General features: G+C 32.7%; 3 protein-coding genes across 4 annotated transcripts in view; 2 read left to right on the top strand and 1 right to left on the bottom strand.

The window, feature by feature from the left end:
* Positions 1 to 2,902, top strand: part of LOC132708581 (E3 ubiquitin-protein ligase RNF220-like) — a 189,924-nt gene extending 187,022 nt beyond the window's left edge. The window contains exons 6-11 of the mRNA XM_060680978.1: positions 196 to 413; positions 472 to 621; positions 677 to 931; positions 987 to 1,217; positions 2,336 to 2,410; positions 2,468 to 2,902. Of these exons, the coding sequence (XP_060536961.1) occupies positions 196 to 413; positions 472 to 621; positions 677 to 931; positions 987 to 1,217; positions 2,336 to 2,410; positions 2,468 to 2,539 (1,001 nt within the window). The 3' untranslated portion in view covers positions 2,540 to 2,902. The remainder of the gene's footprint in view (positions 1 to 195; positions 414 to 471; positions 622 to 676; positions 932 to 986; positions 1,218 to 2,335; positions 2,411 to 2,467) is intronic.
* A 3,056-nt stretch (positions 2,903 to 5,958) lies between these two features.
* LOC132695718 (alpha-1,6-mannosyl-glycoprotein 2-beta-N-acetylglucosaminyltransferase) lies at positions 5,959 to 10,553 on the top strand. Of its 2 annotated transcripts, XM_060660160.1 has the most exons (7): positions 5,959 to 6,078; positions 7,024 to 7,443; positions 7,497 to 7,738; positions 7,795 to 8,101; positions 8,301 to 8,408; positions 9,294 to 9,508; positions 9,566 to 10,553. In XM_060660160.1, the coding sequence occupies exons 2-7, from the start codon at positions 7,051 to 7,053 to the stop codon at positions 9,774 to 9,776; spliced, it is 1,476 nt and encodes a 491-aa protein (XP_060516143.1). In that variant the 5' UTR covers positions 5,959 to 6,078; positions 7,024 to 7,050; the 3' UTR covers positions 9,777 to 10,553. The 2 variants fall into 2 exon arrangements, with proteins under 2 accessions (XP_060516143.1, XP_060516144.1); XM_060660161.1 differs by lacking the exon at positions 8,301 to 8,408.
* Positions 10,554 to 10,671: 118 nt separating this feature from the next.
* Positions 10,672 to 16,084, bottom strand: LOC132695512 (nuclear pore complex protein Nup133). Its single transcript, XM_060659800.1, has 17 exons — positions 15,892 to 16,084; positions 15,724 to 15,839; positions 15,435 to 15,674; positions 14,726 to 15,012; positions 14,295 to 14,579; positions 13,794 to 14,031; positions 13,478 to 13,740; positions 13,245 to 13,422; positions 13,039 to 13,191; positions 12,712 to 12,980; positions 12,504 to 12,650; positions 11,983 to 12,181; positions 11,736 to 11,934; positions 11,470 to 11,675; positions 11,062 to 11,321; positions 10,890 to 11,004; positions 10,672 to 10,834 (listed from the first exon to the last, which is right to left on the bottom strand). The coding sequence occupies exons 1-17, from the start codon at positions 15,969 to 15,971 to the stop codon at positions 10,698 to 10,700; spliced, it is 3,372 nt and encodes a 1,123-aa protein (XP_060515783.1). The 5' UTR covers positions 15,972 to 16,084; the 3' UTR covers positions 10,672 to 10,697.
* Positions 16,085 to 16,135: the final 51 nt, after the last annotated feature.

Raw genomic sequence — 16,135 nt, forward strand, 5'->3', positions numbered from 1 at the left:
AACACATCTGGAACTATCTTATGCTACTCATATAATTAGGAATTAATTTTTTGGAAAAAATACATAAATTTTTTTAAAATGACTTTATTTTAAAGGTTAATTTGTTTGTTAGAATGCTGTAGTGTTAAGGAGAATAAATTTTACTTTTAGGAAAATTTTGACTAGTCGTCAATAACAAACGCAATTTTGTTACAGACCTAGTTTTAAATAAGAAAAAACGAGATCCATCTAGCTGTCCCGTGTGTGGAATTAGCATATCACCAGGTGATTTCGAAAGTCACTTCATGCAAGAGTTAGAAAGGTTGTACAAGCTGAACGGAACAGGCATCGCAGCTTCGAGGAAAAGAAACAGACCAGAACCGGGAAGACCACCAGCCTTGCCAGGTGATAGTGGTCCCGAAGGACGTTGGGAAGTAGGCAAAGAGCGAATTGATAATTCCTCTGACTTGCTAACGCATTGAATGTTTACAGACTTTTCAGAGGATCAAAACCAATCGACAAGGACGACTAAGATTGAAGATCCGCAAGAGAAAAGCAGACGATGGCTGTCCTATTTGCACCGGACGACCTCATAGGACCCAAGAAGAATTAAATATGCACGTGGAGCAATGCTCCCGAAAAGTAATTTTCTACATTTATTAGTGAAAAGAGATATTGTGAATTTTTATTGTTTCAGAATCATAACGATGAAGATGAAACGGTAGACGTCGAAGGGGATTCCGAATTAGAAGAATGGCACGAGAGTCAACGAAGACGAACAACTTCATTGGTGGCTGCAGCAAGTAGAATAACAGAAGTTGACAATGAAGGTGATGATGTTGTAGTGGACGGAGATGAACCTGAAGACCACAGTTTCGGGCCTTCCCAATATTCCGAATCGGACGTAGTAATCAAGGAAAATAGCGAAAAAGATGGACTTCAGCAGTCTCAGGTAATGGATTTACAAAAACAACAAAATGTGATTTCAACACACTATCGAATTCCAGGTGGCAACGGTGAATTCTAGTGGCGATGTAGAGGTTAAATTAGAACGTCAAGGATCTCAGGTCCACGGTCAACAATGTGATAGTAATGTCAGTACTTCGGATGCTGAGCCCAGCAGTCGGGCTCAAATAATAGAAGAACTTAGAAATAGAATTAGGCAATTAGAAGCGGAAGGGGGAGAGTTAGCCAGCACTACCGAGTCCGTTGAGGAATATAAGTGTTTAATTTGTTTGGTAAGGGATTCAATTAATACAAGGAGTGTCATCGCCCGAATTCAAACATTAACACTTTAATGAGCTAGAAACACCATTTTCTTTCTTGAATTTGCGTGTTATTATAAGGATTCCACCACCACTACAATGATTACACCCAACCCGTTCAATAAAAAACTTATTGAAATGTAATTTAGACCAAGCCACGTGCCAATTGCACTTCTTTTTAAAAATATTTTCAACTTCTGTCACTTCCGCTTCAACCGGAAGTTGCTGTTGTCGATTTGCTTATTTCAAATGGAGCACTCCGTATATTATTACATTTTGAGATTCTTTGTGAAATTCTAAACATATCTTATGTCTAATGTGCTATACCTATATCTAACCAACTTTAAATATTTTTGTAATTTCTGTAAATTTTGTCTTCATTCATATTTAGCAAAATGAAAAAAAAACAGAGGCTTAAATCCACGTTTTTGTTATTGTTGCTCTCTACTTTTATACAGGGTGACCACAAACATTCGCATTTTCAAAGCGGCTAAACTCGTTTAAATGAGACAGCCTATAACTTTAAGTGTTACCAAATCCAAGTACAAATATTGTGTTCTGTTGTCAAACATGACAACTAATAATTAGTATAGTAATAATACTGATCATAATAGTAATAATTGTTTTTTGATAGCCAAGTATGTGAACGGAAAAAAACTAATTTTTGCGAATATATCCTGGACTTAATTACATTTAAAGTTACAGGGTGTTTGAAAAAAACAAGTTTAGCGACAATGAAAATGTGAATATTAAATATTACAATGAAAATGACAAAAATGTCAACGACTCTTTTTTTGCGTTTTGCCAATTATAACAATTAAATTTTCAAAAATTACAAAAATACGCACTTTCAAAGTTGATTAAGCTGAAGGGACATTTTTTTTTTCAAGGTCATATATTTCGAAAACAGCTAGATATAGGTATAGGACTTTATACATAAGATATGTTTAGAATTTCACACAGAATCTCAAAATGTAATAATATACGGAATGATCCATTTAAAATAAGCAAGTTGACAGATTCTTTTAAGCAATGGGTTGGGTGTAAAACCGTGTATATCAGCTCGCAAAGTGTAAGTCGGTTCTTTTTAGGAACATTACAAGAAACCAGTCATATCAACAGTCTGTTGGCACGTCCATTGCGAAGAGTGCTGGTTGCATACTTTGGTGAGTCGTTTCTTAGTATATTGAACCTGAGATGAAACTGAACGTTGTATTTTACAGGGCAGCAAGAAAGTATGTCCCCAATGTAGCATGATTACGTCACCCACAGACCTTAGACGCATATTTATGTAAACCTCAAATATTTATTAGAAAATGTTCAATTTCTCAAACGTGTCGAAACAGTATTTTTACCAAAACTGAATTTCAATGCTTAAACTAAACGTATCCGGTGTGTAATAAAATTCCGCACGTCATAGATAAATTGTAAGATAAAAAAAGCACTAACTTATTTATATCTGTATATGTATACCTACTGTCGGCTATATGACAGCCCCGTATATTACTAATGAAAGTATAACAATAAGTAAGTAAGTAATCCAAAAGATTTTGCTGTGTAATGCGGGGCAAAGAAAAATTAAATTTTACTCAAACAGGGAAAAAAATACGACAATTCCATTTCTCAAACGAATTATTAATCTAATACTTGTAAGTATATACTACTTCCCAATATACATGTAGTGTAATTAAAAACTTTTAACATCTGTTGCCGAACAATGTTTCATATATTATATATTATATATTATCACTGCAGTTAATCGTATACAGTATCAACAATCCCCTAAACCACTTTGTTCTAGATACTTAGTGCCAAAAATACTTTCTTCTGAAAAGTCAATTTGGGCATTATTAGCGTACCACATTGACTGACCGGTCACATAAATAAGACGAAGTTGCCACACGAATTGTCATTTGTTTAAATTATAGAAAAAGCTATTAAATTTGTTGATTATTTGTTATGATAATTTAACGTTGTAGTCATATTTTTATTATTATAAGGTGTGTTCATCGTTATTTAGTTTGCGAGCCGGTCCCAAGCCAATTTGAAATTATACATTTCGCAATTTCAACGCGATGAATACATTTTACCGCAAACTAATATAATTGTAACATATTATTGTTTGTTCTGTTTGTAAATTTTCCTTAAATTATTAAACAAACTGTATTATAAACTCGGTGTACATTTCTTGTAGATATTATAATATAAATATAAAAAACTTACATAAAAAATAAATGTGGATTTAACTAAACACCTACAATTGCCTTATTACTGCAATTCCTTCAAATAAATACCCTTAACGTCCATTTACAATACAAGTTTCTAACTATGGTATTACAAATTGAAATACAAATACAAATTGAAATACATAATTGAAAACAAAAAATCAGCACCATTCAATGGTATGTGTTGGTTATAACTAATTATATAACTATCAACTAACAAATTTCTTTGTGCATTCACTTATTTTCTTATTTTCTCAAATTTGGGAAGCACTGCCCAAACATATAAACACAAATTAAATTCGACGTTGTTATAAATAAAACACTCAGAGCAGAAATATCACAACTCATAAACTAACGGCCATTAACCATGTGCTAAATTAAATAAACGTATCAGTTATTACGATTTAAAAGCAATGTTATTGTTTTTGAGCGATTTAATTGGGTCAAAGCGAATTGTTTTCTGCTGCAAAAAGCAAAAAAAAAAACAACTTAAAATAATTTTAAAAAATCATATGAATATAGGTTTGCAAGTGTTTATTTCGTAATACAGAGTGTTTAAAGTAACTATAGATTTTTATTTATATAAGCGGAACGCTAAAAGATAAATTCAAACTTACAATAACGTAGAAATATATGTGTTTCTTAGTTCTTAGAGAAAAAGTACGCCACTGCTTCTACAAAATTTGGTAAATAACGCAAATCAATATAAAATTAAAACAGCTGTTGGCATATTTTTATGTTACAAATAGTTTTTGAAATAATTAGCAATTTCCCTTTTGATGGTTACAGAGGTGTACTGCAGATTGCAGCAACTTATCAATACAACAAATTTTATCTTTACGCAATGATATGAAGAGGATTCAAATATTCATGGGTGTTTTAACACCACACTTATATATCTATATTTTTCCTTTTTATTATAGCATTTGGTTTCTAGTACGCATATAATTTCTTAGATTTTTTTTTCAGAAAGGGGGCCAGAAATACACTGCATACTATAGAACCCTTTCTCAGTGAAAAGTACGTTGTAAAAGGGATAAAAGTCCCAAAATTGGATACTATTGCCATTATTGATTGAATAGGTGCTAGAAAGTGACCAAAGCGCTTGAAAAACGCAAAACAGTTTCCCAAACTAATTAAGCTTCAATTGCTTCTTAAAACTTGAATTTTGGGAGTATTTGAGTATTTGAAATAAGTATTTTTGGAAGAACAAGATCAAACTAAGAATTTTATGCTACGGCTAGAAAATGTTTGCTTATTTTGTAGTGTTATTTAGAGGTTTTTATACGTGACAAAGAAATACAGTATATTAATTTCTAATATTTAAATTATTTCTAAGCATTTATCACAAATTTTATTAAACAATGTACAATCACCCTCTAATTTCATATTTTCACTAAAAATATGTTGTATGTAAAAATAAATAAACAAAGTCTCTCGTACAAATATAAACAATTCTGTCGGTACCTATTTTGTAGGAACAATGTCATTACGATTTAAGTAAATAGAATTTTCTCAACGCATAATCCCCATTACATGAACTACCAACAAACGGCCTTATTGTTTCGTTATCTGCTGTTTTTACGACAATAAAAATTTATAAATATTTACTTAACAACTATCGTTTATTTAGAAGTATTCTTATGTTTCTGATAATTTTTCCCTATGTATGTAATGTGCCTGAACGCTAGACATTTAGATTAATAAATGCAGAGCAGAGTTAACGTAGTCTCAATGCGTTTATTTACTAAATATCCGGAGTGGCTTGTTCTATTCGACACTTGAAATGGCCGAGTTGCGGCCATATTTCTATTTAAACTTTGATGCGCGCAATTTTTTCAAGAGGATTAAACGGTTATTTAAAATGAAAAAATCACCGAAAAGGAAAGGGTATCACAAATTTCTGTCAGAAGACGAACAAAGGTAAGTGAAGCGGATAGAAAATTGTATGCGAATTAGGTATAAATCTGATAAATTCCTGTTATTTGTTACTTTGTAGATTTATTTTTTTACAATATTTTAGGTGGCTAGACCAATACAATTCTTGGCATAGTCCTCAACTGCATTTGCCGACCGGCATTGGAATACCCTACTAGAGCACTGAAAACCGGAAAACCACATATTTAAAAATTTGAAAGGAAACACTACTGAAAACAATCATGTAGGTGCTGTTTAAACATATATTGAAAAATACCGCGAGTATATAGTGTATTTTATAAATAAATATTAACCAAATGTAATGAATCTCTCCTTTTTTGTATTTACGTAGGCTGGTAAACACACTGGCGGAAATGGCCCAGTTGATAGGGTAATATAGTATGGCAAAACAAATTACAAATATTTAAATCATTCAAAATATCAGGCAAATGTCATTCAATTAAATCTAACAGTCAGCTCCATCTGTGTTCAAGCAGTCCAACCCGCAAATATTCTGTATCCTTGATCTACATCAATTCTCTTATTTTGAACTATGAGAGTTTATTTTGACAGTTTGTTCTATGCTTCGTATTGCAAAAAGTAAAATAAGTGTTGTTATAAACAAATAACTGTTAGGCTTCGGATGGAATTGAGAAAATATTTTTAAAATGTTGAAAATATATGAGAAACATGTAAGTCTTACTGTTATTAATCGGATAAATGTAAGACTTTGCTTAAATTTGATATTGAAGACTTGAAGGTATTCCAAAACAATACAAATTTATTTTTGTCTTGTATCTTTGTGCTTCTGCATCTTATTTAGTCTCGTGACTTGCTGTTGCTCTTATAATTTGAATTAAATACGTATTACCATAAAATCTTTATATGCTGATTAAATCACGTGAGTTGTATAGCGACCACAACAGTTACATGGGAAATTGGAAATAAAAAAATTAAATCATATTTTTATGTTTAGTAGCTAAATTTTATTATCGTACGACAAAACCAAAGAGTCTCAATCCTTTTTAATTTATATATATATATATATATATATATATATATATATATATATATATATATATATATATATATATATATATATATATATATATATATATATATATATATATATATGTGTGTACACCATTTCTATAAAGCAGTTCTCATTCTAATTATTAAGTTAGATAATATTATAGTAGTTTTGTTAATGCATATAGATAACATTAAAATTATTGCAATGCGGTTCCCAAAGTTTATAAAAGTAAATCTGCTAATTACTTCTGTTAATTATATAATATGACCTTTTAATTAATTAAATGATTTATTTTGGAGCATAAGCATCTTTTTGATTAGATTTAGGCTACGGATGGATCAATATTTTATGTATTAAATTATTCTTAATCTCTGGGGAAGTTACCACGCACATTGGAAATTCATGCAATAAAAGTGCTATTACACAAGTATTTTCTTGTTAAAACCATGAGTAAATATAAATATTAAACAAATAAATATTAAATGTATGTTTAAATCACCTAGCTGGGAAATTCTGATTCAATTGTAATTGGCGATTAAACTAAACGCCAGTCAGTCCTCCCTTGGTAGTTTTATTTCATTATTGTTTTTGTTTTTTCTTCTAGGTCAATTAAAAGTAGACATGTGATATAATGAGCAACGGACGTAGCCAGCTTTGGCGACGTCGAAGTAGTACAACATGGATTCGAGCTGGTTTGATATTATTTGTAGTAATATTTGTATGGGTTCAAGTAAATTTCTTGGATTTTGGTACATCCCAGTCACCATATTCGGAAATAAATGACTCTCAAGCAGCTATACTTAGCATGGTTCCCGCTGTTTTGCACAAATTTTTATCACCGCAGCCTAAAAATTTTACAGTCATAGGTCCAAACGGAACCTACAGTAACATAGGTTATTTCAAGACTATACTCAACATTTCAGAAATCAAACGAAATATAGCACAATATAATCAGCAACAACTTGTTTACAACGAAGATACTTTTGGACCTCTGCAGAACGACTCTATAGTTATTGTTGTACAGGTAAACTAATGCTAAAATTTAATGAAATTTATATCTGTTTTTGTTAACTTTAGATTCATGATCGAATAACATATTTGAGGCACCTCATTGTGAGTCTTGCACAAGCCCGAGATATTTCACAGGCATTGATTGTCTTCTCTCATGATTACTATGATGAAGAAATAAATAGCTTGGTACAGAGCATAGATTTTTGCAAGATTATACAGATATTTTATCCATTTTCCATACAAACTCATCCCCGCGAGTTTCCCGGTGAGGATCCCGCTGACTGCCCAAGAGATATTAAAAAAGAAAAGTATATTGAGAATTACAAAACATTTTCTGTGCACTGCACAGTTTTTTTTATTTTAGGGCATTGCAAAACAAATGCAATAACGCCTTGTATCCAGACCTATATGGTCACTATCGAGAAGCAAAGTTTACTCAAACAAAGCATCACTGGTGGTGGAAAGTGAATCATGTGTTCAATCAACTAGAGGCCACGAGAAATCACACCGGACTAGTGTTATTTTTAGAAGAGGATCATTATGTTGCTCAAGATTTTATACATGTTTTAAAACTTATGGAAAAAACTTGCAGGGAGGCTTGTAGGCATTGCAATATTTTATCTCTAGGAACATATTTAAAAACTTACAATTACTATGGTGACTCAAAAAAGGTAAGATATATTGGTTCAGTTATAAATTTAAACTGATGTTTGTGAAGCACTATCATAAGTATGAAGATAAATCGAAACACTCGCACATCTCTATGGCTCTAATCTGCCTTAAAGAACATCCTAATTTTAAAATGTTCTTTTCTATTTCTAAAACTATCATTATTGAGATTAAAGCATCAAATTACATTATAAATTACAGAAAGAAGCTTTGCGCGCTCTCAAAGAGCAATCGGTAAAACAGTTGGGCCAGATTCAGCCATCATGGACTTTTCAGGTGTTACCGTCTTTGTATCAGCACTCGCAAAAGGTAGCTTTTTGCCTGCTTTCATTCTGCTTGATGTGATGTGGAAGATTGATTTGGTTCTGTGGAAAATCGTTTCTTTTTGCATTTTACTTCAAAATACTAAAAAATGCATTTTTTAAAGTAAAATTGTCTTGTTATACAAGAAACCTTTCTAAAGCGAGGTCCGTTTTGGCGAGATTTTGTTTTGTGTGTTTTTTCAACCATTCAAAAGTTGAGGACTTGAAGATTATGCTACTACTTACAACTGGTAGTTTATCAAGGAACCTGAGAAAAATGCATGTATATATGATGAATTGTTTGTGATTTTGTAAAGTGAATTCTGCGCTTGCTTAATAAGGTTGAACTATACTTAAAATACAATGGAATGATAAATTTGATGTAACTTAGTCAAGATTAAGTGCATATAAGACATGTATATAAACCGTTTTTATGTATGTGGTCCAACTGTGTGGAACTATAACAATACCTAAGACTGAATTCAATTCAAATGGCATGGTAGCAATGTAGAATATATAAATTCAACATAACACATCAGTGATAATTATGATTTAAAATACATGACCATGCAAGGATGTTTCAAAAAAAAAAATCGAAGGCCTAAATATTTTCGATAAGCAAAAATGTTTTTTTTGCCAACGATAAGAAGTTTAAGGGTAACAGGCAAAATGAAATCATAATAATTGTGGATGCAAAATTATTTGAAATTTAAAAAACGAAGAGGTGATATCACCGCATAATTTTTAATGATCAATCTTAACGTTAAATATTTGTTTTTTAATCTTTTTGTATCGTAAGATCAATTTAATTTCTAGGACAATGTCACGTGGACTTTTAAAAATATTGTCACATTATTGTTACATATTGTCTTTACTAATGTTTGTGTTGCAGGTAGAAATTACTCCCTGGATAAGCAGCAAACATAATATGGGAATGGCGTTCAACCGAAGTACTTGGAATGAAATTGTGAAATGTGCGGCTTATTTTTGCAAATATGACGATTACAATTGGGACTGGTCTCTACAACACATCTCGCAGAACTGTTTGAAACAAAAACTACACGCGATGGTGGCTAGAGGGCCGAGGGTCTTCCATATTGGAGAATGGTAAGCATTTTTCTCAAAATGTCCGATATATGGGATTTTCCATGTTTGAATTTTTAGCGGTGTACACCATAAAAAAAATAACTGTGCGTCGACGTCTGTAATATCCAAAGTACAACAAGTGCTGAAATCAGCAAAAAGACATCTGTACCCAGATTACTTAATACTCACTTATACTACAGTTCTGAAGAAAAGTAAGCTAAGAAAAGGGAATGGCGGATGGGGGGACCATCGTGATCATAAATTATGTATGAGTATGACCATAAGATAAACGTTAAACTGTATTTTATTTTGGCTCTTCAAATTTGTACTGTTTCTAAATACTTCTGTATTATTTTTGAATAGGAAGTGAAAACCCCACTATTTCAATGAATAAGTGATATTTGATAAAGGTGTGTCAGTTTTATTCTAGCTTTAATTCGATACGAAATGCATAAAGGCTTCTGTGAAAAGGTGAGCTTCCAGAGGTAAACAGGAAATCAACGGTCTAGGTTTAAGTTTTGTTATTATTTATGTTTGTTATATACAAATTCGTGTAAAGTTGAGTTAAAAACCATATGAAAAATTTGATCTTTCCCTTATTATTTAAATAATAGATATTAGAATGTAAAATTTAACTGAACCTTACTGAATAATTTTTTTCTAGTCCATTGTTAAAGAGTCTAAAAAATAATTTTTAGTTGTGCGTTTATTTATTTATGTTGGTTCTGTTATTAAAATATGTGATATTTTGTATTTGTTGCCTAAGGTATGTTTTTTTTTATTAATTATAATTTTATGAAATTATGATTGGTAATTGAGCGCTAGTTTACTCGAGTCAATTAGAATTTGAATCTCTCTTTGGCAATGTTGTGGTGGCTGAACCATAACTTTGCAATATTTGCACATTGCACACTTATTTTTTATTTAATAACACTGCTCTTCTTACCTCTTAAGCCTATCAAATAGGTTTTTATATGTCAGAACCCATAATATTCAAAATTAATTGCTTTTATTTTTTATAAATCGTGTACGGGCATTTTTCCATAAGCAAAATAAAAAAAAATCATAGGAAAATAAGTTGTTTTTTTATTATATAATCTCCTGTATGGGTGTATTGACATGATTTAGAATTTCAGGAGGATGATAGAAGTGGAAAAATGAAAGTAAAAGATTTAACGTGAAAAATGTATTAGAAATAATTTAAGAAGTATTACAGATGGGTACGATAGAAATAATCATAACCGGCTTTCAACAAAAATTGGAAATTTTTATTACTATTCAGTTGTGCTAGTGCTGGATCGTCCACTAATACTTCTATGGGCGGAAGAACATTATGTGGATTATCCCCTAAAAAAATTGCTAGACAATTAAACAACTCAATTTCAATAGTGTTCCCAATTACCCAAGTTTGCACATAAATTGGCCAACTTAAAAAATATGGTGTTTTGAATATATTGCAATGGTGAATCTAAAGTTGGAGTATTCCAGAAATCACGCAACAACGCTGCCCGCCAAATCTGAAGAACATAAAACAACTCGGGCATATAACACTTCATTTAAAAAGTAAACAATACCTTCAAGCTGGCTTCCGATTTTTCTTCTTCAGTTTCGAGAAATTTGATAATGCTAAGAGCCCTTTTGTAGTCAAGTTCATTGGAATCTGAATACTCTATACAAGTATAAAGGGCTATCATTTCACGAGGTGCAATTACGATTGGATTCATAGGGTCATAGCCATATTTCTGCAATACATAGTCCGGTATATATTCCTGCAACGAGACCAGTTCCAGCTGGTCATCGATTTCAGAAATAAAATCGTTGTCGTCTTCAGGGGCTAAAAAGTTTTTAATATAATTGACCCTATATACAAAACATGAACACAACAATAAAGGTCACTCTCATGGCACTTGGTGACAACAACCACGGACGCGAGCGAAACTAGGTGCATTTACGAACAAATTGGATTAAAAAACCAAGCTAACCTGCGAGTTTGGCCAGCTTGCATAAGGACAAAACAGTCTTTTTGCGCTTCAGTGACTGGGATACGCGTTGACTCAAACACTGAAGGGTTTCTGCTGCTGCAGAAAAATCTTTGTCATAGATTTGCTGTACCCAAAGTAAGGATGGATGTTCGTCCAAGAACCGACGTAACTCATATTCTACAGCTGCATCACCATGAGTGGGATTCCTGTTTAAAATTTCCAGAGATAAATAAAAGCCGCGGCAACAAATTTGCCAAAAACGTTACTTATTGAGGATTTTCTCATGTTTTCCTTCTTTGAGATACCAGTTAAGCATATGTTCCATAAAATCGCTATCAACAAAACGTCGTTTGTATTCTTCTAATCTTTCTTCGTTATTAGTTAATTCGCATATTGCTACCAACATTTCATAATCTAAATATTTCTCTGCCAACATTGCCGCTTGTTCCCAAGCTTGTTCTTCAACTAAAAAAGTCTCGTAAAACTTTAAGATTTGAATGAAAATTCCTTTACCAAATGGTTTGATCAGCTTAGTACGACAATTAGTGAATTGTTTGCGAAGCACTGCTTGCGCGTTCCGGTCGTTTAAACTCTCCAAATGCGAATTTTTACCATCCAAAATTAAATCCGTTATAGTCACCAAATCTTTTAATAATTTATTCTTCAACTGTTTTCTTGCGACTTTTACGCCATAATTTACGGTTAGCGAATACTGAAAAGCATGAAATAAAAAAATAACAGACTTACATCTCAATTAATATAAACGATAATGGCGTTATAATTTTTTTTATATACTCATTTAAAATATATATCGGGAAGTTTGAACTACCATTAGCACTGGTGGTTTTGAAAAGAAGTACGTAAAGAAAATCAGGCGTTGAAACATCACTTCTGAGGAAGAAAGGCATTGGAAAACCTTGCCTTCAAGAGGCCTAGATTAACTCAAATGGCAACATGGCCTGAGATGTATAATTGGTAATTATACTGATGACTTTTGTTGTCTGTCAAACAGGTATCTTCAGTATAATATTTACCTGTAACATGAGAGCGTCCATTAAGCCCTCAGGACCTTCGGCTGCTGTCCACGGTAAATACTGCAATTGCATATCACTAGCTAGTTGATTGACTATAAATAACTCAGCATTTTGTTGCCTGTACTGCAGAATTTCTTGAAATACCGACTAAAAAATACGATTTTTACTTTTTCCAAAGCCTTGATATAAAATTTTGTTCATAATTTACCGTAATAATTTCGTTAGCCTCGTGTATAATTTCAGCAACATCAGCTGGGCTCATTGCAGAGTGACAAATATCCTTGCATACTTTCGATAAACATAGAATAACTTCGTTAACTCGACTGATTTCCCTAAAGAAAATATCCTGCGTTGTTAGTAATTTATTGGATCTTCCTGCAAAGTTTTTAACCACTCTTTGTAGAGCTTTCTCCAATAACTCACTAGCGCTTTTAAGTTTCAGTACCTCTGCAGCCATGATTTTTTCCGAATATTCAGCTAAAACGGTTTGAAGAAAAATTCTCTTTCTATAACATTGAAATCTATCTAGGCCCACCTAAAGCATGAACTGTTGTCACAGGCATATCCCTAATGATCACTGCTCCAAACCTGTCCCACAAGCCCGCTTCCCGAAGAAACTTCATAAACAAATTGTAGGCCTTCTGCTTATCACGAATTTGATGCAGCACCTGCATGGAGTGGGAACTTCCTAAAATTTGTATTACACTACCTAAGCATGGTATAGAGACACCAGAAGCATACCCAAACCCTGAGCCGGGCAACTTTCATCCCTATTGTTCCAGCGTGGATCCGCTGCTGGTGTGTCATCCAACATCTCTTTGCTCATTTGCAGTACCACTAAGTCCAACGGAGCATCTATCCCTGCTAAGGTAGCCATGTCGCTGGCAAATAGACTATTGACAATCTCTAGGCATTCAGTCTAAAAATATAATAAAAGTAATAAATTTTCAAGTAAATCATTCATTATTTCTTACCAGCTGGCTTTTAACGTGAAATATAAATGCCGCTTTCAGTTGACTAGCAGTGTCTTTATGAGCGCTACATATTTCATCGGCATTCATTTGGTAAACGGAAAGATTACTTGGCGACGTGAGACAGGTTTCGCAGGAGGAGGATGAGTCCAAATTCGAAGCAGATGTGGCAAATGAGAGATTCATGTTATTTTCTATTTTGGAAACAGTAATAAGACCGTGCTGTTTAGAAAGGAATACCGGAATATCATCACACACTGTAGCGCCTAAAATAAAACATTGTACTAAAAGATTTGCAAAAATAAACATTTTAATTTACCATAGATTTGATCTTGGGAGTGGTGGAATTCTAAAGTATCCGCTGGTTCTTGCATTTTTATAACAGATATACTTTTAGAGTTATATAAATAAACCGTATTTCCGCATAAAATAAATTTATATGATAAAATTTCTGTTGGATTTTCTTCGTTGTAAAGATTGGATAATTCAAGCAATATAAAATTTCTAATTTGTATACTAGTTGATGTTATTGGCACAGAAATCAAAACGTAATACACCTGAAAAACATAAGAAAAATTATAGATTACTCGGAAGGAATTAAATACATAGATATACCGAAGAGCACAGTACTAGGACTGATAGTTTCCAATCTATAAATTATGGGACTGACATTGAAAGTATAATAGAACTACTAGGACAGCAGAGAACAGACACACAATATTTGGGATTTACATTGTATATGTTGCCTCTTAAGTAAGATAAATCAAATAAGTAGATTTAAGAACCTTATATTTGCACATTTCAACTTATAACATAATACCTGTGGTGAAAAGTGTAAGTTGACACTGGCCGTGAGCAAAAGTATGCTGTCAGCATCTTCCTGTATATCAAGTATCCAAACATCGATATCTGCTGGATCACATGAATCCCAGTGAGAAATTTGTGAACGATAGCCATCTCGAACAATCGGCCCTATGTCACTAGACAATACAAGATTTTCTTCATTATGTTCTGATAAAATCCACTTTTGCAAAGTACTCCCAGCCAGAACATAAACTGTGCAAAGTTTTGGAGCATTTGGAATGGCTAGAAGTCTTATTATCCGCTGCAATCGATTTGAATTTACTTTGTGATAGACGAAATTAGCAGAATTTTATGTGCTTTAACACATACCTACTAACGGTTTTAACCAATTATTTACAAAAGAAAAATATATTTATGTAAATATTTGCCAAACTAACCAAAACTTACCGTTTCTGTACCTTGATAAGTTGCCATTGGACCAAAAAATATTGAAGAGACTCTCCTGCTTACCCCCCCAAGCCAACTAAGTTGTGTTCTTAACGTGTCACATACAATATCTGGTCCATAATTTCCCGGTTTTACTTTGGCCAAAACAACTGTGCATGTAGTTGTAACAATAATACAACCCAAACCCTGCACATTTATTAAGCTATCACATTCTTGACCTTGCAGTTCAACATGTTGGTCCACAGACACATGTTCTTGAGAAATATCGGGCCAGTAACGTATCATTCCTGTTAAAAAATTATTTCACATTTTACAATCTGTAATAGCTATAGACAGGGCTTTTTTGTGGAAAGGAAATTTCAAAAATATAGCCAAAAGTGTCATAAAAACTGAAAAAAATGAAAGAAATTGAAAAAAAAATCAGGTTTGGTGACCTGTAAAACATTTTTGGATTTTTTTTAAATAGCTTTAAAAATGTATGTAAATACCTTAGCCTAACTAAATTGACGCCGAAAGTTGCTTTTCTTATATTGTTACTTACCCAAAAATTAAAAAAAAAATGGACCTTTCCCTTAAAACACTAGCAAGGGATGAAGAAGGGGTACAAAAATTATTTTCTCGGGACTTTCGAGAACAAGCATGCCCCCAAGAAAAGAAGTGACAAAAAAGACCTGTCTATACATAATTTTAACAGGTACACAAAAAATACCTTCAGGTGAAACTGCGATGCAGCAAAATGAATCTTTATTTTCAAATATTGTCACTAGTTCAGCTCTATGGGCCAAATCACTCTGAGGCAACTGCAATTCATAACACCGTGGAAATAGTTTTTGTTTTGATGATGGATTGCTTCTGTTAACATTATGGCTAAATTGCCAAATATATAGCTTTCTACTGCACACCACCCAAGCATATGAACCTTCTAACCGTGCAGTTATAACGGAGTTTCCTAAATTTAACAAATCCAATATTAATTTTAATTCAGCAATACCACTTACTTTCAGAAAATGCAAATGCTTCTTCAACTCTTACAGGAACCGGTAAACCGAAACGTTGAACAAAATTGTGTGCAGATTTCAATATAATTCGAACTGAACCTTTGGGATTCAACAGACTAAAATAAGTATATCTTAAGAAATTAGTGTTTCCCATTTGCGTTACTTCACCTTTGCTTTTTAACAGAGGACAGGGATCCTAGTGAAGAACCGGAACGTGGTGGCAATAAACTTCTAAATGAATCATTCATTTTTAAAAATCAAAATTATTTTTAAGGCTAATATGCAACGGGTGGAAATTTTACCACAAATCGCTGTGTAAATTGGTTATAAAATTTGAAAAGGGCTAACCGATATGACACCGCTGAAAAAAAAATGGTTAACCAACTCGTATCTCGTTTTACCGAAGTTAAAT

The sequence above is a fragment of the Cylas formicarius genome, unplaced genomic scaffold (assembly GCF_029955315.1).
Source record: "Cylas formicarius isolate icCylForm1 unplaced genomic scaffold, icCylForm1.1 PGA_scaffold_12__32_contigs__length_19106922, whole genome shotgun sequence".
Classification (NCBI taxonomy): domain Eukaryota; kingdom Metazoa; phylum Arthropoda; class Insecta; order Coleoptera; family Brentidae; genus Cylas; species Cylas formicarius.